Genomic DNA, 21,700 nt, shown 5'->3' on the forward strand with positions numbered 1-21,700 from the left:
TTAGCACCTGGGTGGGTGCCTCTGGCTGAGTTCTCGGAAAGGGGGGCACCTCTAAAACCCTCTCAATTATCAAATGTCACTAGCGTGTTCTCCTAAGAAATTGCAAAAAATTTATTTTTAAAGGTTAATGGATACAAAAGATGCGTATCACATTATTACCTACTTGATAGCTTCTACATTACTGATACTTCTCTTGTTCTGTGTTCTTTTATTCTTTTAAATGAAATGGTTTTTTATTACACGCTAAAATATTTGAAAGACAATAGACACTTACCCTTTGCAGCATCATTATTAAATTGTTTTTCTCTTTTACAAAGTGATCTTGTTCTCTTTGTGCTTGTTGGACAATATGATTGGCTTGTTTTTTGAGAGCAGAAATCTTTTCCTAATATAAAAAGAAAACAATGTACATGTTTTACTTTCAAAGCACAAGACAACCTCAGCAAGGGTCTTATTCATGAGACTTCACTCATTCATATGAGTGAAGCTGTAGGAAAAGAAGTTTTTACAAGAGAGTTCACTGCTGTGAAGGAGATCTTTAAGTAAGATTTAGACACAGTAAAGAGACCATTTATTTAAGAGACAAAAAAAAAGAACAATTGCACATATTCTTTGATAATAGGGTGAGTAGCTTTCATATAATGAACAGAACTGATTTAGAGATGGAGCTTCTGATCTCTGAAAAACTGGTATTTAATTGGTTAAGACAGGACCTTTACAACTGGTTTTAAAAATTAAGCTACTTTATTAATCTGGTGTTCTATTATTATTTTAACAAAATCATTTAACATCAACATCAATCACGAGCATAAACTAACTGTAGTTTTGTCCAGAGTGTCCAAATCTCCTTTCTTAAAGAAGAAAAAACAACGCTTTGGTAGTCTTTGTAGTAAATTCAAGAGTATAATTTTCATATGCAAATATACAAACAGGGCATGGAATTTTATTGATTTATTTGCTTTTGGAGAAGCACATGATTTGATCTGTGTAGGATGTTACTGAGCCATCCTCTTTGCTCTCCTGCAAAAGTTTTTTCAAAGAATCAAGTTTTGCATTATTTCTTACTGATGGGCAGGTTTTAGATCCGTTTCATCCCCTTTATGCTCAACAACAAAGACCAAATGAATTGAGTGTTAGTGCTTTTACCTTTCTACTGACAATGCTACGCTGATATTCAGCTACTTCACGCAGGAGCTGTTGTGTCAGATTTTCTTTCTCTTCATCTAACCTGCTTTCATGTTCAAGCTGCTGAAATTCCAAATCTTCAAAGTGTTTGCTTTCTATGTCCAGTATATCAGCATCCTTAAGGAAAAAAAAAACAACACATAAACAAGAAGAAAAAAGTAATCATGCTCTCACTGACACCAGGGTAGAGACACTTAGAAACTCACATAAAAATTTGTCTAAACTGGTATTTACGTATCTCATACAACACGTTCAAACAGGAGCTCAAAGCTTTTAATGACCTACTGTCATACTCAGAGAACAAATATGGCTACTAATTATTTTGATGTTCCTTTCTCCATCACTCCTACTGACTCCCCTAGCTGAGAAAGATGAAGCACCTGCCCAATGAGGGAGCTGTTTTGCTGCGTTCAGAGCAAGCAGGAAAGAGTCTCCTAGCGCTGAGGGCACCCTGGCTGGGCAGATCACTCAGCTGTAGCCTCGCTGTGACACCACCAAAGACTGAACCCATTTGGTGAGGTTGCCTTGCGGCAAATTGGGAGAGCATCCACTTACCAACCAAACGGGATAGAAAGTATCATCCCAGTAACACCGGAGAACTGCACACTCAATTAACTAATTATGGGCATACACACTCAAATGAAGGAGTCTGAACTGCAGCTAGAATTTCTTCAGGTCTAGCCTACGCACCAGCACTGTTTTTATTGTAGTCAAATAAGACAAAAGATACATGGAGTTGTGCGCCATCAGCACACTGCCATCACCCCAGCAGTGACGTCCAACCACGCAAGTTGCTCAGCCAGAAGCTGATCATGGACCACCCAACTGGAGTTAACAGTTACTCCCTAGGCAAACACACAATCAAGAACTCCAGTCATCCACCCTACCTAGGTCTATCACTTCAGTAGGTCTATCACTTCAGAAAAGGTATTGGCCCACTTTTATGCATTCCCCTGGACCAACACCAGGTTTTGTGAAGAAAAAGAGGTTGAATGCTGCAAAAAGACCCAAGAAATAAGAACACACCTGCCTTCTGCTTAGGGATGACAAGATAAAACTTTATGGTGCTTTTCAACACAAGAACTAAATGCTAATCTTTCTCCTGGAACACCTGTATATTCATAACATGAATCCCTACTTACAAGTTCCAAACTTCTGAAGATAAAGGTGATTTTATTAATTGCGATATTATTAAGTGCTAAGGTTCTCTAAAATAGGCACATTGCACATAACTTGATACGTAAGAAAACCTACATCCTGTAAGCAATGTATCATTTTAGAGAAATGCAAACTTAGTCTTTTTCTTATTTCGACCTAAGTCAAAGGTTAGCGACCGAGATAAGCAGATGGGTCTGTATAAAAGCATCTGAAACCAGCTTCCAATGTGCCGGTAAAGACACGGGATACAGAAGCTAAAGAATCCAAGTTACTATCTGAAGTGCCACCATCTTCCCATTATTCTCCAAAGATGTGCCTTCCACTTGTAGGAGACAGTGAAGAGATTGAAAGCAAAGACGTGGGCTAAAAATTACAAGAAAGTGGTTACCTATAATACAAAAATGTTCCATTCAAACAAGTCAGCTGTCTTCAGCATTGACCCATGCAAGTCAACACATTCAGGCTATTTCATCCCAAATTAATTGCTACTGAAGTGGAAGAGACAGACTTCAGAGAAGACAACTGACAACGAAAAAGGTAACTGATAGCCAGTTCAGCTCACAAAACACTATATTCTTGGTGAGATGCACTATGGAACAAGAACTTCACCATATTCTGTACCACTGTGTCCACTGGGTAAAAAACATCCATTCCTAATTTGAAACCAAGTCAATTTTCAAATTAAAAAGCCTCCAAAGGGTAAGTGGCAAGAGCTTAGTTCTACCAGTGGTTGCGAGGACATTGCAGTGAGATCACCGGCCAGGCAGGCCCACGGGGACCGAGATCCCAGGCAGCCTGTGGGAGCAGGGCACAGCAGCACAGGAACAAGGTTTGGCTCTGAGATGTGCCCCCAGAGTCCTCGCCATGACCTTCACAAGGATCCTACTCGGCAGTGTAAGATATGTAGGAGGATTATTATTCTTGCTGTAGGTAATGGCTTCCCAAAGCAAGTAGCAAGCATACTCCCTCCCTTTTCCTAAAACAATTGGCATCAAAATATTCTAACTTATTATCTCTTAAAAAACATCAGACAATGATTTTTTATTGCACTTCCAAACCATAAATTTCTTTTGGCATCTCCATTACTTCTCTAATGGCACTGGAGACAATTTGATGGGAGAGAACTTGGGCACAATTTCAGGATATGGTGGGAGCTCCATAGGCCTGCAACATCTGCTAAAATTTGGAGAATTTTATCTGAAGGGTAAGGCATTTCCTAGCATTGGACGGTGTCTTTTCAGATCTCTGGAGGAATCCAGGCACCCACTCTCATTCTCCTTTTATAAACTCAGGCACATGAGAACGAACAAGCTTTGCCACTGTCATACTAACACTGAAGGATTAAGCCTGCTAATTAACTTTAAATAAGCCCTCAGGATGAACTATGCTTTCCCTCAGTGCCTTCCACAAGCCCCCAGGTTTCACCAGTCTCTGGTGAAGTGTCCTCCCTGCCCAACAGGGACATCCTATATTCATCTGGGACACCGGGAAGCAGCAACCCCTCAGTAGTCCACACACCCACTGCCACCCCCAACCCAAACGCCATCCCCCCCCCTGCAGGCAGCTGCTATCATGAAATGGGCTACCCGCTCCTCTGGACACAAATTGCAAAGTTACTGAAGTCCCAGAGATGAAGCAATAAAGAAATTTCACACCGGCCCATGTTAGCAGGAAAGTAGCACAACATAACCCGCTGCAGACTCAGGATTTCCATAGAATAGTTTGGGTTGGAAGGGATCTTTAAAGGTCATCCAGTTTAACCCCCCAGCAATGAGCCATTTTAGCAGGGCCTGTTGTGATAGGACAAGGGGTAATTGTTTTTAAACTAAAAGAGGGTAGATTTAGACTAAATACAAGGAAGAAATTTTTTAGAATGAGGGTGGTGAAACACTGGAACAGGCTGCCCAGATTGGTGATAGATGCCCCATCCTTGGAAACATTTGAGATCAGGTTGGACGGGGTGCAGAGCAACCTGATCTAGTTGAAGATGCCCCTGCTCATTTATTCTGGGCTGATTTGAGGAAAAGAAGAGATTTTCTACATTGTGGGTACAATACTTAGATTATTTTCTTAGCTGCTCTCACACTTGATATCTGTTTGAGAGATACTGTGCAATAATTCAGTGATAACTTCCAGTGCTTCAACACCAGCAGTCACAGCTAACTTTCACTACAACTGGCCTGGAATGATGCAATAGGACTAATGGACATTAAACTGCACCCTCACATTTCAAATTTTGTCCCACTTTCCAATCCAAGATCATCATTAACCCAAATTAGAAGGAACAAAAAAATTACAAAAATTTAATCAGAAGCCTCTTGGTGGTCTATAGTGATACCATCCCATAGCAACAAGACTCCAACTTCTCATTAACTTATACCTCCAAGTACATGAGTGCATAGGAAAGGCCTCCTTTCCTTTTAATATGTATGACAGATAACATAATACTGATTTTATTTTTTAAGGTTACTTACAAAAATCCCTAAGTGTCTTAAAACCAGCAAACTTCTCGGTTACTACAGAAGAATTTAACATTGTTATTTCCAAAGCTGGACTTTTTTTACTTTTTGCTCCTTGAAAAAACAAAACAGAATTCTGCAAATAAACCAAAATCTAAAAAATATATCCTTTAAAGCAAAAAAATCCCTTTTTGGGCACTGCTATTTCAGTCCTTATTCCCTATATAAACACTCAAACCAAGGAGTGGAGGGAAGGTGGGAAGTAGTTTGACTTTCAGATGGCCTCTTAAGCTTGCTGTACTGGTGCTTTGAAAATTATTTCTGCCACCCCCTCAGCCCGCCCTTAAAGCCAGCAAAGCTAACTATATATGCTGTAGAACGCACTTAACATTAATAAATTCCAAAATCTTTCCCCGGAAAATAACTGTACCTTCACAGACAATATTGTGGCTCTTTTGATTACAAATAATACAAAATAAAATCAAATTGCAATTAGATTTCATGCAAAGATTATTCTACCAATGTGCAACCACTGAAAACATAGGAACAAAGCAAGCTATTAGAATAAGAGGTATATTATTAAAAATTAATTTTTCAAAGCACAGTTCAGGCTAACAGCTATGCACTGAAAAAAGAAAAAAAAAAAAAAAAGAAGTTATCCATTACTTCACTGAGAGCCATTTACAGCACTGCAAAGGAGGAGTACACAACACACAACAGGATCAAATGATAGCAACAGGAAAATGCTGCTAAAACGGCCAATCCCACTGACCAAAGGTCAATTCCCGTCTTTGTTCACACAGGTAAGGAGTTAATGCCCCACCATCCATCTAAACATCACAACAGCTTCCACGCCACCCAGCAGGCCTAAGGTGCTCATCACAGGCAAGTAGCCCAAAGCTTTAAAAGCATTCAACATAAAATGATTTCTAGTTTTAGAACTAGAATCATCCTAAAGGGATTTCTAATCTGCTCATTTGCGCTCTACTCGTTTGCCACCATGCACAACATTTCACAAAAAACCATAACCCCATTAACAATTATATGTTGCAAATATGTTCAGACACCGGGTACTTGGAACAGAGTATGTCACACTTAACTCTAAAAACAAAACAAAACAAAAAATCACAAAAAAAAAGTTAGTGCAATCTTGAAACTTGCTACTGACCCTCTTCAGCTGCTGCTGTAATTGTTCCCTCATGGACTCAGGGCAATTATCAAGCTGCGTCTTCTGCTCGGAGTAAAGCTCCTGAAGCCTCTCTAGTTTTTCCCTCTCAGCATCAAGTTTTAATTTTTCCTGAAGCATGAACCAGAAAATAAACACAATTACCTTCAAACCCAAGCAGTTGTTAGTGATTATGACAGTGTGTGGCAAAACGTTAACGAAGAGTTGAAGCACGTAGGTCAAAGACAGAAACCTGTTGTTAGTTGAAATGCAATGGTGGGATGCAAAATGATCAAAACAAAACATTAATCATTTTAGTGCAGTGATTAATTCCTTCTCCCTCGTCACTGTGTTTTCTGCCCATGATGCTGTTAAAGCCTACTGCCTAAGAACTTGTCTTGCCTAATGGAAAAAAAAAAACATTAGAAAATGAGGAGATGGTAGCCGTGTTAGTGAGGTAACTGAGGAGGGAGAGAGAGAAGAGTGGCTTTTAGAAAGCAAAATGGATGGAAAATGACTGTAGTCTGGCATTGAGGGAAAAATGGATCTTCCCAGGAGAATGAATTACATGCCCATGTGCCTCTGTACAGATAAGTACCTTTAGCAAGCAGTGAAAAAGCAGAACAAGACAGAGAGTAACTTGGCCAGGAGATCCTATTGCAGCAGAAGCACCAAGTGATTTAGCAAATTAATTCATTTGCTCCAGGGTACAGGAACTGTAACCTGTTTGTGGGGATCAGAGGGGACTCCTCCAGCGAGTTCAGCTTTCTTCTCCTTACGCTGGAGCAGCAGTACCCGGCATGCTGCTGCTCACCCTCAACAGCCTTTAACCTTTAAACCTTTGTAATAAAATACTACATGATTTACTGTGCAGCACTGCTCTGAAGACTGGCTGTAGATCACTTAAAACTACCTTGTAGACTATTATTTATCTATGGACCGAAGTTGGGGAACAAATAAATCAGAGTGCGACAAATTTTTCAATCCCTTTTACTGGCATGAACACTGGTCAACATAGCAGATGCATTTCCTTCAACTGAGAAGTTAATAACCGGAAATAAAATAAGAAGTTAATAACCCGAAAAAAAAAAAACCAACCAAAAACAAAAACAAACAACAATATGCCTGATACACCAGGTATAATTAATCAAGTAAGTCCCTGAAGCCCAGTGCTCTGCTACCTTCTCTACAGTCACACCGATATGGTTCCCTTTTCCCACTTCTTGTTCTGTAGTTATGCATCTTCTCTCAAATGGTCTTTAACTCTCCTTTATACACAAAAATTAGCAGTATCAGCCCCAAAATATCAGCTTTTTTTGGATGCTCCAGGAACAGTTGAATTCTGTCATGGCATCCACTCACTTGTCCCCTTTCCATTCCCAACTATTATTCCATTTTAAAATCAAATGCATGGCTCAGCGGGTGCTGCATGGTCAGACACTCTGTAGCACCCTGACAGCACACACCATAGAGAAGAAACTTCTTTTAGTCTACAGTACTTGGCATTCAAACTGTGGGATGGTCTTTCCCCAAAACCTTCTCTTTATTGTTCCTCACAAGGTTCTCAAACCCTCACACACGGCAGAGGCACAATAACAAACATGTATTAGCTGCCTGCTTTCTTTATGGTTTTATCTATAAACCTGAGTGGGATCAGGGGCTGGAATTTCATTTTCCCAGTATTTAAAAACAGCAACAGGAAGCATTCTCATTCAAGCCCAACGTCAACCAAATTCCCAACTCTGCTATTTTCATTTGTGTGTGCAGCTCACCTCATCAGATGAACAAAACGCTGAACACAAAAGATTTTTTAATTTTGGTTTTAAGCTTGTAAAAATGAGCAGCTGAACCAGCATATTCAATTACCTGGACTTCCTGCCCTAGCCTCTGCCTTACAACGGCAGTGGGGCTCAGAAATAGGGGGGATGTAGCATGAGTGAGCTGCACAATGAGGGAGAGGCATCCAGCTCTCGAGAGGCCACCTCTAGACCTCTGTCCCCACGGAACCCCATTTGCTGAATCACCCCTACTTCCAACATGGAAGGAAATCTGTGAATAAACTGGTAGTTCCCTTCCTCACAACCTTGCTGTCCATTTAGCGTTCAGCCTCCAGTCTACCATGTTGTTTCTTGCTTTCCTTTTCTGCCCACCTAGCAATCTAAAGCAGCAAAGACTTCTCTGACCTTAACCAGCAGTATTGTCCCTCTGAAGCTATTAATAGCGCTCCTAAATGTCTATGTGCTGCAACAAGCACGCTCATTCATTAACCAGCAAATCAAATCTCAAGTGTGAGGAGACATCATCAGCAAGTATATAGCTCCCTGAGAATCCTGCCAGAGATACTGTTACTTCCCTCAAGAAATTAGAAATGTATCCCTTTGAGACTGAAAGTGATACTCACCCGGTCTATTTATAGCATAGGAAGTGCTAACATCCCACCAAACTGGCTCCCTTCAAAATGTGCAGTCTTAACAGGAAATATCCCTTTCAGCAATGGGAGGCATTCTATGTTTTGCAGCTGTGGAGTTAAGTTCGCCGACATCTCTGGCTGTGCATTGGTAAAGCCGGCTTAATTCACAGAAGAAATTGGATAAATAAACGAATAATCAGAATCTTTTTCATACAGTCTCTTCCCATAAACGGATCAAGGCAAGTTCTTTTGGAAGGGAAAAGATTAATAACTTTGCAAGTTAAGTTTGCACTGACTCCCCGGGCTGTTGGCTCGGAGCAGCCAGCGGCAGAGCTGTGAACAGAACCCACGTGCTCCAGCCACACATCCTCATCTTAACCACACGAGCTTGTACTTATTAAGAATTTCTCTGCAGACGAACGCTTCCCAGCCCCAGCACTGGCTCCGGAGTCGCATCAATCTGTAGTCTGGCTGAATTCTTAACATCCTGTTTCCACAGAAAAGAAGCACAGCTCAGTGAAGCATAACATCTGGTCTTCGCCTACTGCCCAACCTACCCTGTGATCTGCCTCTAGACACGTGTTAAATGAGCTCGGGGTCAGCCAGGACTGAGTGCAGGACAGACTAGCTTTTTGATGATGTCGAGGCACAGCTTGGACCAGTTTTAGAGGATATCTGAATATTGTGAAGGATAGCAGTAGAAAGAACTGACGTGTGACACTGTCCCCCAAAAGCACAGATGCAGGATGTCAGCAGAGCATCCACAGTATGAACACAGACCACAAGAGATCAACACGGGTCACAAAAGGTAATCAACCTTTAGATCTGGTAGAATTGATTTTAGGGCAAAAACAAAGGAAAAAGGAATACATATCCAATACATCTCATAGATGATGAGGACATAGAGGAGATAAAAAGACAGTGTTAAAGACAATCATAGCCCCTAGAAGAATGGGAACAACACAAAGAAAGAGACCAATTGCTTCAGTGTTGTCTCCTGTGGTTAAGGATGCCCTATGCCTGATCAATACTGCTACTTAAACCCCTAGCAGGTCCCCACATCCCTTCTGCAGAGAAGTTCTGCTTTTCAATTTGTCATTCATCATATTCCACTACTGCAGCAGGCAGGCTATAATTGTAGAGCAGCATCTGTCTTTATGTGTGTGTGCCTTTTGAACCAACCCTCCTGCATAAACTGGTAGACTCTGCAGAAATGAGTCAGAGTACATGTGGATGAAACAGAGAAAGCTTCTCAAAAATCCAGAGAAAAATTTTGGAAAAAAAAAAATAACAACAAAACAAATCCAACAAAAACCAAACCAAACACCAAAGCAAGAAACCTACCATTTTTACCAGGTCACTGTGAAATGGACTGCATGGCTAGGTGAATTGGACTCACTCTACAACCTTCCAAACCCAACCTCTCAAAAAAACCCTCCACAACCCAACAAAAAAGCTAAGGTATGTACTATTTTCATAGAGAGAGAGAAACTGTAAAGAAACCCACAAGCCATAAACAAAGAAAAAAAAATACTGAATGCTTTCCCATCCAACAGGCTCTTACACTTTAAATGTTCTAGTCTGAAGTACTCCAGGACCTTCCTCAGTCCAATTCACCTGGAACCCATCATGTTTTAAGGGTTCAATACCCACACCAAGCTTTAGACAGGCGTGCCCTATCTCCCAGGGTGGAATCAGCTAGTCTCACAACTTTTACAGGTTTCTAAGAAATAAGGACAAGCACATGCAGTTCTTTGTTCTGAAAAGCTTCTCCATCTCATCTTCATCACCTCTAGCCAAACTTTACTCTTATACGCTCCAAAAGAACCACCCTCCCCTTCCCCAAAATAATCTACAGCAAACAGAAGGGCTGCAAAAGCTAGAAGTGGAGGAGAAAAAGCAGACTACAGAAATGGTAACATTTCCACTTGGAAGTGGTGCGAGGCCACAGAGTTTGTCCATTCAGTAAAATATTTTGGAGAGTTAGTGGAAGAGCAAGAAAACTTGACTTTAACAACTCACTGATGAAATTGGCTTAACCCTTGCCATGAATTTGTAAGAAAATAGTCTAGTCCCTAACAGAAAGCAGGCTAGGAAATGTTATCTGATCATCAGTGGTTACTCATGAAAAGGGCAAATGGTACAATTGGGGAAAGTGTTAAACCCGAGGTCTACCAACTCTCTGAGAACTCTTGCATATTGAAAGCATTTCCAATGCTATGGCTGATACAAATCAGACCTCGTGCAACTCTGATTAAAAAAATACTGTTGAAGTGAAACAGATCCTCTTGTGCAATACTGTACATGCTCCTCTTCTGTATTTTTCAGAGTACTCTTTCCTGCATTCCTTGCTCTCTTTCAGGACAGCAGCATAAAATGATTTAGTTATTTGTCACTAAATCCCTGTGGGTTTCATGCAAGAAACCATTAAGGGTGCAAAAACCCAGTATGCCAGGCATGTAAAAAGGATCATAATACAATAGAAGAAGGTATTTCACAATAGTTCTTTTTACTCTGTGAGTGGTAACTAATTTATTACATGCATCATAACAGACTGTACAGAGTCACATCTGTATGAGAGATCTCAATGGTTTTGTCTCCCATGTATGTATAAAGCTAATGTTAAAGCCTTTTAAATCACAGTAAGCAATAGCTCTGCTCTAGGTAAAAAAAAAAAAAAAATCACAATAGGTAGAAACATTGACTTGCTCATAAGACAACTCGAGTTTTTCGGAATTTTTAAACTCATTCTCTGACCATTTCAACACGTTGTTCAAGTGAACAGATGGGGAGGCAAAAGAAGACCCCTGATTCCAGAGCACTGTTCCTTCATGAATTTAGAAGAGTAGGAGATAATAATCTAAACCAGATGAAAGAAATTTAAATCGAGAAATTTAATATTCTGTACAGTTTTCAACCTCTAGATGACAATAAGAGGATTTCCCTTAGTGGTGCAACCCATTCTGCTATTTCATAACTGTTTCAAAAGAAAGCTTGTGAATTCAGATTTTTCTCCTGGAATCTCCATATTCATTTTTTTTCCTCATTAGTGTTCTCTCTACATGATATCCTTATGTGGATATACCCAGAGGATGCAAGCATTCCTCAGAATACTTAATCTTGTGTATCTTGTCTTAGGGAAGTTAATAATGTTATAGACATGATAACTCATCCACTTAAAACAGTTGTTTACATCTTGCTGAACTGGAATCTGACCAGAAAAGATTTAAAAGATTATACTATGAGCCATAAATTTGTCAGATTCATCAGAATAAAAAACAACAGCAGGATTTTGAATGCAGAAGAAAAAGGTCTGAGGAGAGACCACCATTATATTTAACTTTGATTGCTGGTGTCCCCCTTCATATCGCTCAGACAGCTGCTCTTTCCTTGGCTCAATTTGTGCAAGTCTTTGCAATACTAGTTCAGCAAAGAGGCTGAGCTTCAAGAGTTTTGGCATGTCTGGGACATTCTGTTAATGACTGAAAAATATTTCCACAAAAGCATGTGGTCAAAATTAAATGTATTCCAAAAAAAGATGAGTTATCTGCTGCCAGCTGCTCCTGATTTCTGTTCTTGAAAAGGGACAGGAAACGCAGTTTGATAAAAAGAGTCCCAGAGTACGTATTTCCACCATGAGATAAGGCAAAGGTCCTCCAGAAAAAGAGGAATAACCTCCCTCTCCTAAAATGCAGTCTAAACCTTTGCATAAATAATTGTTTTTAAACTCTCTGCCAAAACTCCCACTTAGCTATGATTACCTCCCACAGCACTTCTGCTGAATTCATTACTCATTTTCAGTTATCCCTGTCTATTCATGCTCGCTGATCTTTTCTTTTTTTTCCCAGCAATGTTGTTACTTTCAACCTCATGCTTTAACTTGGAGACACCAGGCATGCTGGATCATTAAACATCCTTTCCCCATATATACCTGGACTGCATGTTTTAAAACTACACAGCCTAAGGAAGCGCAGTACGAAAAAAAGTACTTTGCAAATCTGGATTCCATCCAATCGGGTAAATGCAATTTTTTCCAGCTTCCTTATAGACAAACGTCAATCCTGAACTAAGCCTTGTGATTGAAGAGGCACCAGGAGGAAGTCATAACTGTAAATAGCACCGTGGACCTGAGGCACTATTCCACTTAAAACAATACCAGCATTACTGTACACCAACAGCACAGCAACAGGAATGACTGCCGCAGTAATTACAGGAAGCCGGGTCGGGCGGCAGGGGAAAAAGGGAGAGGGCTCACCTGCTTGCTTGTCTCTGGATACTGCCCAGCTCGCCTCTCTCCAGAGCAGGCTGCGCTGAAAACAATTTTGTCAATATCCGTATCAAAGCTCTTTCCTGGAGAGCTTCAAGCTGTACCTGTCAAGTTGTGTTACCAGTGACTTTATCAGGGCTGTCCCTGCATAACTGGAACTTGCAACTGATCTCTTAAATGCTCTTATTCAAATACACAGTTGGTCATCTTTTCCTGTGGATAAAACCACATATGCAGTCCACGGTAGTTAAAAAATAAAGAAAGAATGAATTATCGGCTGTGCTCAAAAAGCACAATCATGAAGGCAAACCTAGACCCTCCTCCGTACACTAACACAATTTCCAGCATTGCTGAAAGCAGAGGCCATGCCAGACAGCATTCCCATTCCCCAGCTCTGGAAGGAGCTACCCCAGCCAGGACAGCAGAGCCCTGTTGGCACTTGTACCTGGCAGAGATGCCCCACAGCCAGAACACTGAGCTCTGAACCGGTGCTGAAAGGCTATGTCATCTTCTTTTCAAAACAGAAACCGCTCACAGCTCTTATTTCCAAGACCTAAGTAAATCAACACTAATTGCTTCTTCGTTCCTTACAATGTTTGTGGTGGCCTACTCCCAAAAACCAGGGAAATGCTTTCCACTCACCCCATGGTGTGCATTACATTATCTCCCCCATGGATTTGTTCATTCTTTCCCACCGTTAGGTGTGTGCTCAGGTAGGGCTGAGCGCCGGGCTCTAATGAGATCAGAATGCAGCATACCATATAACACACAAACCCCCTGTGCAAAATCCGTTCCTGATTCACCAGCAAGGTACTGGGACACAGAGACATCGTACCGCAGCAAAGAGCACGCTGGCACAGCCCCAAACTGACCTCACAACTCTCCTGCCTTCTGCCAAGTATGTTTCCCAGTCAAATCTCTAGCCTTGCGAGGGCCAGAAACCGTGACTTCAAAACTGCGCAAAAGTTGGCAGAACCTTGTGTCCTCATCTAAATGAACTGTGCACAGGGCATTAATATAAAATAAAAATCAAAGAATCAAGTAAAATATAGTGTAAGAGCTTAGACCTACAGTCTATTTCAAGTACACAACATGGCCCAGTAGCTCATGATGGCTGTCGTTTATGATCTCTCTTTTTAAGAACATCCCAAGTTTTGCAAACAGGTGCATGGGTACAGATGAAACACAACCAGACAGGGGTTTCCTGTCAAACAGGTGCCGAGATCAGTGGCAAATTCCGGGAGACGCTGAAGTCGCTCCAGAGACAAGTGCCATCATGTATGACACTAATGCCCCAGCATCATTTCGTGAGCGAAATTAACTTTCCCTCTCTCCTCAAGATGACACTGTGCAGCGTACTCTGATATCACTCCCTTACCCTGAGAGAAATGCAACCACTGTCCAAGTGATGGGACCTGACAGCTTCTTGCCAGAAGGCACCACCAAAACCAAGACCACTGGCTTTATCAGGGGTGAACTATTCAGGTAACTAGAAGAAACTGTAAGCATTGTGGGGGCAATGGGATGCTTGTTCTTGGAAGAAATACCACAAAAAGTACCATCAGCCGGGTGACAACTACAGGCCAAAACCCAAGCCTTAATTCTGTTGAGGAGGTCATAAATTTCAGCAAGAAGGACCACCTGCTGTCTCCACCCGAGCACCCCTTTTCTGGGGGGGTTGGGTACTGTACTACTACAGAGCCAAGATGTTTGTTACTTATCTTAAATCAGATCTGCAGGGCTGTAACCTTAAACATACAGACACACAAACCAAGATTTTAAAAGAACACTGTTGTTTCAAGTCAGCCAGAAGTTTTATTTGTTGACACAATGAGTGCCATCTGTTTTGCTGGCTGACACTGCTTTCTCCAGAACACTTCAGCTGTCACTTCATTTTTTGCCTGTTTACAGAAGCTTGTCTCCTACTTTTTTAAACTTCCAATTTTTATGCCACACTTTCAGACATCTTCCAGAAGAAAATCTGCAGGCTCTCTTAAGAGTCTATTTCTACAAAGATAATTTCAGTATTAGGTGAGCCAATGGCCTTAAGTCTAGAGCATGCACTCACAGCCAGGGTTTTTGTTTGTTTGTTTAAAAAAGGAACACAAAAGAAAAGACAAATAAAATATTGTAATTGATCTGACTAGTGGCATGCTTCATACCGAAAAAACAGTGTTTTGCATGAACTTGCTTTTTAAATAACAAAAGTCCTTTTTCTAGGCTGCTTTTCAAGTTTCAGTTCAAAACATTTAAACTAGACCCGGCACTTTAATTTTCTGCGTGACTGATACACACTAATGTTCCATCATATGACTGCAAGGAAATCTAAACAACCTAAAGCTTTTAGAATAGTTTCCATTAGTTTCATTGAACTTTGAGGTTACTAGGGAACAAATACAAAAGGCAAAAGATCTCTTGAATTTCTGGGTATGTTATTTGCTACCACCAACCAAAACTCCTAGCAGCATCCTTTTGGAGGGCATTTGCTCACATGGCCCTATCTGCCAGTATCAACTTGTCTTTACACTAGAAAACAAGTATGAAACACGTTCCATGGACAACCTAGAACGTGACCACAGGCAACACCGGAAGCTGAAGGGTCACTGAGGGGTACATGAGAACAAGGAAAAGTGCAGGCCGGAAAGTCCACAGAAGTTCAAGCTTAAACTGGATGTGTACGGTCACCCCACAGGGCAGAAAGCTGGAAGCACCATTCTCCTTCTCAGACACAGGCTTGATGAGTACAGCTGCAAAACAGCATCCAGGCTCATGACAGGGTAGGCAGAAATTACAGACCAAAAGCTCAGAATAAAACAATGCAAGCTGTAAGGCGTGAAATAAATGGGAACTGGGAAAGAGCTAAAAACGTGCAGCTTGTCTAAGCAAAAGCAAATAATGCAGATGACTCTCAGGTATTTCTGGAAAGCTTAAAAAAAAGAGGGGGAGAGACCAGTTAGAGTATTTCCACAAGTGACAGGTTTAAATTATGAGAGAGAGGATGAAATTTAAAAAGGAAACATTACTGTCTGGAAGCCCTGGAAAAACTTCCTGACCTTGAGATATTCTTGGCCGTGGCACATACCCCGTGGAAAAGGGAACTGCCCGCCTGGAGATGCCAGCAGAGAGCCTGCTGGGGAACCAGCACTCCTGGGTCCGAGGGGGAGACATTCATCGGGCAGGCCCTTTCCATTTCTGAACTTAAAATCTTATTATAGTGCTATCCTATTTTGCAAATATATGCTTATATATACTTGCTGCGCATTTGACAGCAATTAAGTATCTGACTGTATAGGAGAACTAATTAATTCCTTTGACTTAATCCCACAGAGAACACTCTACAGTACTGAACTTGTCAAACAGCAAACAAAATAAACCAATATCATTGCTTTTAAACTACATGCTTGACAGATGTATATCATTCTTATATATCATTCAATATTAGATGAAGCCATCTTCTGAAACTACAGCCTTCTTTCATTCTATTCCTTTGCTCGTAAAGGATTAAATTTTAAATTTTATTTTAGTTCAAAATTTATAACCTACAATGAAGGACAGTGGAAAAGTTCAATTTATACTGTTCTTTTAAACAACAGATAACTCACTTCGAAGCCCTGTATGGATATTTCTATTAATCAAAAATATCTTCACAGCAGGTCAGGTCTTTTTACTTAAGCATACTATATTTTGCTTGTCAAGCATACCTCGGAAAATGACACTGTTACAGGGAGATGATGGTGAGACAACTGTTTTTTTTCTTCCATATTTATCAACTAAATTTACTTATAGACAGTACTTCATAAAAAAGCTTCCATCAATATATTAACCATACAAATGTATTTTGAAGATCAAGGGGAACAGAGAACACAGCTAGCTAAGATAACTCAATTACCTTTGTCTTTTCACCAATAACATTTCTCTCCAGCTCAGCTATTTTTCTGTTTAGATGATCCAATATTTCCTTCTCTTTCAGCAGCTCTGTTGTTTCAGATTTCTGTTCCCCATCCAAAAGGGCACATTCCATATCCAACTAGGAACACAAAACATTTTTCAGAAGCAGTCCAGATTAAGGAAAAAATCTTGATACACATTACTTTCTGGGGGAAGGGGAGTGAGTTGGTGATTATTCACAACAGAGAAACATTTTAAAAATAAAATAAAAAATAAAAATTGAGTTTTACTCCCACAAAAGAAAGTTTAAAAAAGAGATCACACATCTGAGAAAAAGTAAAACTGCAACATAAAATACTGCAAAATAAAGTCCAAACCAACTTCAGTTTGAAGATTCTTTTTTTCCAAAACTTTTTCTTTTCTAACACTTCTCCTCTGTGCTTCCTCCTGTTATGATACTGTACCAGCTCTCAGTGCCCAGGCTCCGTAGGAAACCCTTCTGGAACAGCTGTTTCTTTCCTGTCGCTGATAATTGGAGCAAGCACAACCCAAATGCCTGGCCAGCTTAGTCTGCAACTGTGAGATTCCAGAAGTCAAGAGGGTGCCAACATACCCCTGCCACTGTAAAGCCAAGGAGGGTTGAAAGGAAGTTGTCTCACTTCCTTTCTCTTTAAACCGTCACAGGAGATACCACGATAAAACTCCCAAGCGACACAAGGTATTTGGATCAATTGCGTGACCATTCAACAAGCAAGATTATTCTAATTCCACTTAGGAGTATAATGGTTACAGCTGGGAAAGGCTAATCTGAGCATCACATCCACCTCCCTGCTGGGAAAAAATACCCCTCATAGTGGGAGACTGCCAGGCCTATGATTCTGTGCCTAATTCTGGTGGAAAAAGCACAGAATATGAAGGCTACATACATCTGTGAGTTCCCTATGTACTTGCTAAAGCCATCAGACTTATGCTATGTAGACATGCCTAACCAAGCAAGACATTTAAAACCATATTTCATACCTCTCTCGAGGACTCATCCATCTGGTCATTTAAATCTTTGATCTTCTGCTCAAGTTCTTCCAAGTTATTTAGGATTACTATGCGCTCCTCCTCCAGTCGACCAAGCTCCTGCCCTCTTTGCTCATCACTTGTGCATTCCGGTATCTATAGTTGCACATTACAAGAAGTTCATTAGAAAAAAAAGAGTTAAACGCTGTCCTTCCTTCCCCCTTTCATATTGTGTTCAATTTAAACAAGTACTGTACTGCTGGTTTTGAACCCCTTACGTATTTCATATCTACTATATTGCTAGTTCTATATTTAGAAGGTGTACAGGAGAAACAAACATGATACTTTACTTCCAGGCATTGGAAGTAAATACTATACTTAACAGTAAATACTATTCATGCTACAGGAATTATCAAAACCTAACCTTTGAGAATACTTTACACGCTGTGCTATTTAGGTTATAAAAATCTAATTTCTCCCTTATAAAAATAACGGAGAGAGATGAAGATGCTTTTTATGTAAATTTCAGCTGTTCATATAATAATAAAAGCCAGGAGGTAGGATAGGATATGTTTGTAGCCAGCCATTAAGATGGGCAGCTTCTGTAAAATAAGGACAAAAGTTGGCTTTGTCTCCCCCGTTAGCACCAAGGAAGTCATACCCTTAACATCGCTCTTTTCATTGCTGTTTACTTACTGGGTAACTGTGCCAAGAATTAAACAACATTATTTAGAAAATACGTGTGATCTTATACCAGCAAAGGCCAGATCAAAGAGTTATTGAGTTTCAAATGTATTCTTCATGTTCATCTGACCCCAGGGGCTTGTGATCCCGTTACTCCGGTAAGGCTGCTCGCTCATTGTCCCCGGTCAGAATTAGAAATGGGCTGAGTAAACCACTGGACCACACAGCCTTGCTCAACTACTGAATGGCTATTCTGAGAGCGGGCATGTTATCCTGGGACAAATCTGATCTTGATATTTTAAAACAATGAGCTGTGTTTCATTAACACAGTTGCTTGTTGCTGCTTTTCTCAGGGCTTAGCAGAACAGCCTTTACAATGAACGAATGAATGGTATTCCTTGATTAGCATTAGTAATCCTAGCAGGAAAGCCTCTTTTTGTCCGGTATCCTGTTCGGATAATGCTGACATAACATCTTCGATTTCAGCTTCCTAATAAGGGTTCAAAATAGGATCTCTGACTTGCACAAAGAAAGCAACAAATGGGAAAGAAATGCAAGACCACGGTAACTTGTAAATGAAATGTCTTACTACCTTTTCAACATGAAAAGACCAAGACATAATAGCACATTTCTGTTCAATATAATTTCACACTGAAAGACTCAGCAGAGATTTCCAGAGAGATATTAGATATTATTAGATATTAGACTATTAGATAAAATGTCTTTTTATCAATCACACCTCTCTCTTCCTCTATACATACTTAACATCTTTATAGCCAATAAAGAAGTGTTTAAGTAGGGCTTAATTACAATTAATGCTAAGCATATAACCATGCTGAAGTTCATACAGTGTGTAAATAGCAGTAAAAAGGAGAGAGACAAAGTATACCCTCTATTAGATAAAATGTCTTTTTATCAATCACACCTCTCTCTTCCTCTATACATACTTAACATCTTTATAGCCAATAAAGAAGTGTTTAAGTAGGGCTTAATTACAATTAATGCTAAGCATATAACCATGCTGAAGTTCATACAGTGTGTAAATAGCAGTAAAAAGGAGAGAGACAAAGTATTTTGAAGGTGTGAACTTGTTAAGCAGAAACCTGCTTTTATGGCTTTGCTTGGTCGTCTTATGCTCCTGATTCTAAGTCCTGAGTACAGTTATTTAACACACTGCCTGCCACCAGGACTTGCTGCTGGTCTGGCACACCAAAGCCTAGGCACTGACTCAAGACTCCTGTCCCACCCCAGAGGAGGTTGCTGCTGCCCTAGCTGAAGGAAATTGTTAGTAATGCTGTGAGCTTGTTTTTTTTAAAGGACAATTCTCCTTCAGTAACAGAACAGCAGGATGAGGCACATAGAAAAGGAGCTGCAGCTTATCAAGTGCAGGAGCTGGGTCAGAGCAGCAGGAGGCTGGCTGCCGCCCCGCACCCCATGAGAGGCAACAGCTGATTTGACAAGTGGCTCAGGTCCAATCCTGGGAAAGGAGTCAGGACAGTAAATTCAGCTCAGGCTACTCCTCTTCACCTCCCATGCAACCGTTCTGGTTTGCCCACAAGAAAACATCCTCCTCTTACAGGAGCCCCAGGGTGGGAGAGGACGGCAGAGCTTCTCTTCTCCCCAACATCCCAGCGCAGTGCCAAGCAGGGTTCCTGAAAATTTCCTTATTTAAGTAGCTGTAATTGTTCAAGCAAATGCTTCTCCCTCAGAAAATCTTAAAACTCTTTCTGAACTACACCCCTCTGAAAAAAAAAAAAAAACAACCAACTTCCAGTACCAGCAGCTTCCACAGAAAAAAGCAGGGTTCCTGAAAACTTCCTTATTTAAGTAGCTGTAATTGTTCAAGCAAATGCTTCTCCCTCAGAAAATCTTAAAACTCTTTCTGAACTACACCCCTCTGAAAAAAAAAAAAAACTTCCCCCTTTCATATTGTGTTCAATTTAAACAAGTACTGTACTGCTGGTTTTGAACCCCTTACGTATTTCATATCTACTATATTGCTAGTTCTATATTTAGAAGGTGTACAGGAGAAACAAACATGATACTTTACTTCCAGGCATTGGAAGTAAATACTATACTTAACAGTAAATACTATTCATGCTACAGGAATTATCAAAACCTAACCTTTGAGAATACTTTACACGCTGTGCTATTTAGGTTATAAAAATCTAATTTCTCCCTTATAAAAATAACGGAGAGAGATGAAGATGCTTTTTATGTAAATTTCAGCTGTTCATATAATAATAAAAGCCAGGAGGTAGGATAGGATATGTTTGTAGCCAGCCATTAAGATGGGCAGCTTCTGTAAAATAAGGACAAAAGTTGGCTTTGTCTCCCCCGTTAGCACCAAGGAAGTCATACCCTTAACATCGCTCTTTTCATTGCTGTTTACTTACTGGGTAACTGTGCCAAGAATTAAACAACATTATTTAGAAAATACGTGTGATCTTATACCAGCAAAGGCCAGATCAAAGAGTTATTGAGTTTCAAATGTATTCTTCATGTTCATCTGACCCCAGGGGCTTGTGATCCCGTTACTCCGGTAAGGCTGCTCGCTCATTGTCCCCGGTCAGAATTAGAAATGGGCTGAGTAAACCACTGGACCACACAGCCTTGCTCAACTACTGAATGGCTATTCTGAGAGCGGGCATGTTATCCTGGGACAAATCTGATCTTGATATTTTAAAACAATGAGCTGTGTTTCATTAACACAGTTGCTTGTTGCTGCTTTTCTCAGGGCTTAGCAGAACAGCCTTTACAATGAACGAATGAATGGTATTCCTTGATTAGCATTAGTAATCCTAGCAGGAAAGCCTCTTTTTGTCCGGTATCCTGTTCGGATAATGCTGACATAACATCTTCGATTTCAGCTTCCTAATAAGGGTTCAAAATAGGATCTCTGACTTGCACAAAGAAAGCAACAAATGGGAAAGAAATGCAAGACCACGGTAACTTGTAAATGAAATGTCTTACTACCTTTTCAACATGAAAAGACCAAGACATAATAGCACATTTCTGTTCAATATAATTTCACACTGAAAGACTCAGCAGAGATTTCCAGAGAGATAACCCTCTATTAGATAAAATGTCTTTTTATCAATCACACCTCTCTCTTCCTCTATACATACTTAACATCTTTATAGCCAATAAAGAAGTGTTTAAGTAGGGCTTAATTACAATTAATGCTAAGCATATAACCATGCTGAAGTTCATACAGTGTGTAAATAGCAGTAAAAAGGAGAGAGACAAAGTATTTTGAAGGTGTGAACTTGTTAAGCAGAAACCTGCTTTTATGGCTTTGCTTGGTCGTCTTATGCTCCTGATTCTAAGTCCTGAGTACAGTTATTTAACACACTGCCTGCCACCAGGACTTGCTGCTGGTCTGGCACACCAAAGCCTAGGCACTGACTCAAGACTCCTGTCCCACCCCAGAGGAGGTTGCTGCTGCCCTAGCTGAAGGAAATTGTTAGTAATGC

General features: G+C 40.4%; 1 protein-coding gene across 4 annotated transcripts in view; it reads right to left on the reverse strand.

Annotated features, from left to right (window-relative positions):
- PHLDB2 (pleckstrin homology-like domain, family B, member 2) overlaps positions 1–21,700 on the reverse strand; it is a 127,464-nt gene that overhangs the window by 24,804 nt on the left and 80,960 nt on the right. For 3 of the 4 annotated variants that reach the window (XM_014947334.1, XM_014947330.1, XM_014947332.1), the window contains exons 6-10: positions 17,553–17,696; positions 16,534–16,671; positions 5,971–6,099; positions 1,147–1,302; positions 275–385 (exon numbers count right to left, since the gene is read on the reverse strand). In XM_014947334.1, coding sequence (XP_014802820.1) covers positions 275–385; positions 1,147–1,302; positions 5,971–6,099; positions 16,534–16,671; positions 17,553–17,696 — 678 coding nt within the window. The remainder of the gene's footprint in view (positions 1–274; positions 386–1,146; positions 1,303–5,970; positions 6,100–16,533; positions 16,672–17,552; positions 17,697–21,700) is intronic. The other variant, XM_014947333.1, reaches the window with a different exon arrangement.

This window comes from Calidris pugnax, unplaced genomic scaffold, assembly GCF_001431845.1.
Source record: "Calidris pugnax isolate Ruff unplaced genomic scaffold, ASM143184v1 scaffold95, whole genome shotgun sequence".
In the NCBI taxonomy this organism is placed as follows: domain Eukaryota; kingdom Metazoa; phylum Chordata; class Aves; order Charadriiformes; family Scolopacidae; genus Calidris; species Calidris pugnax.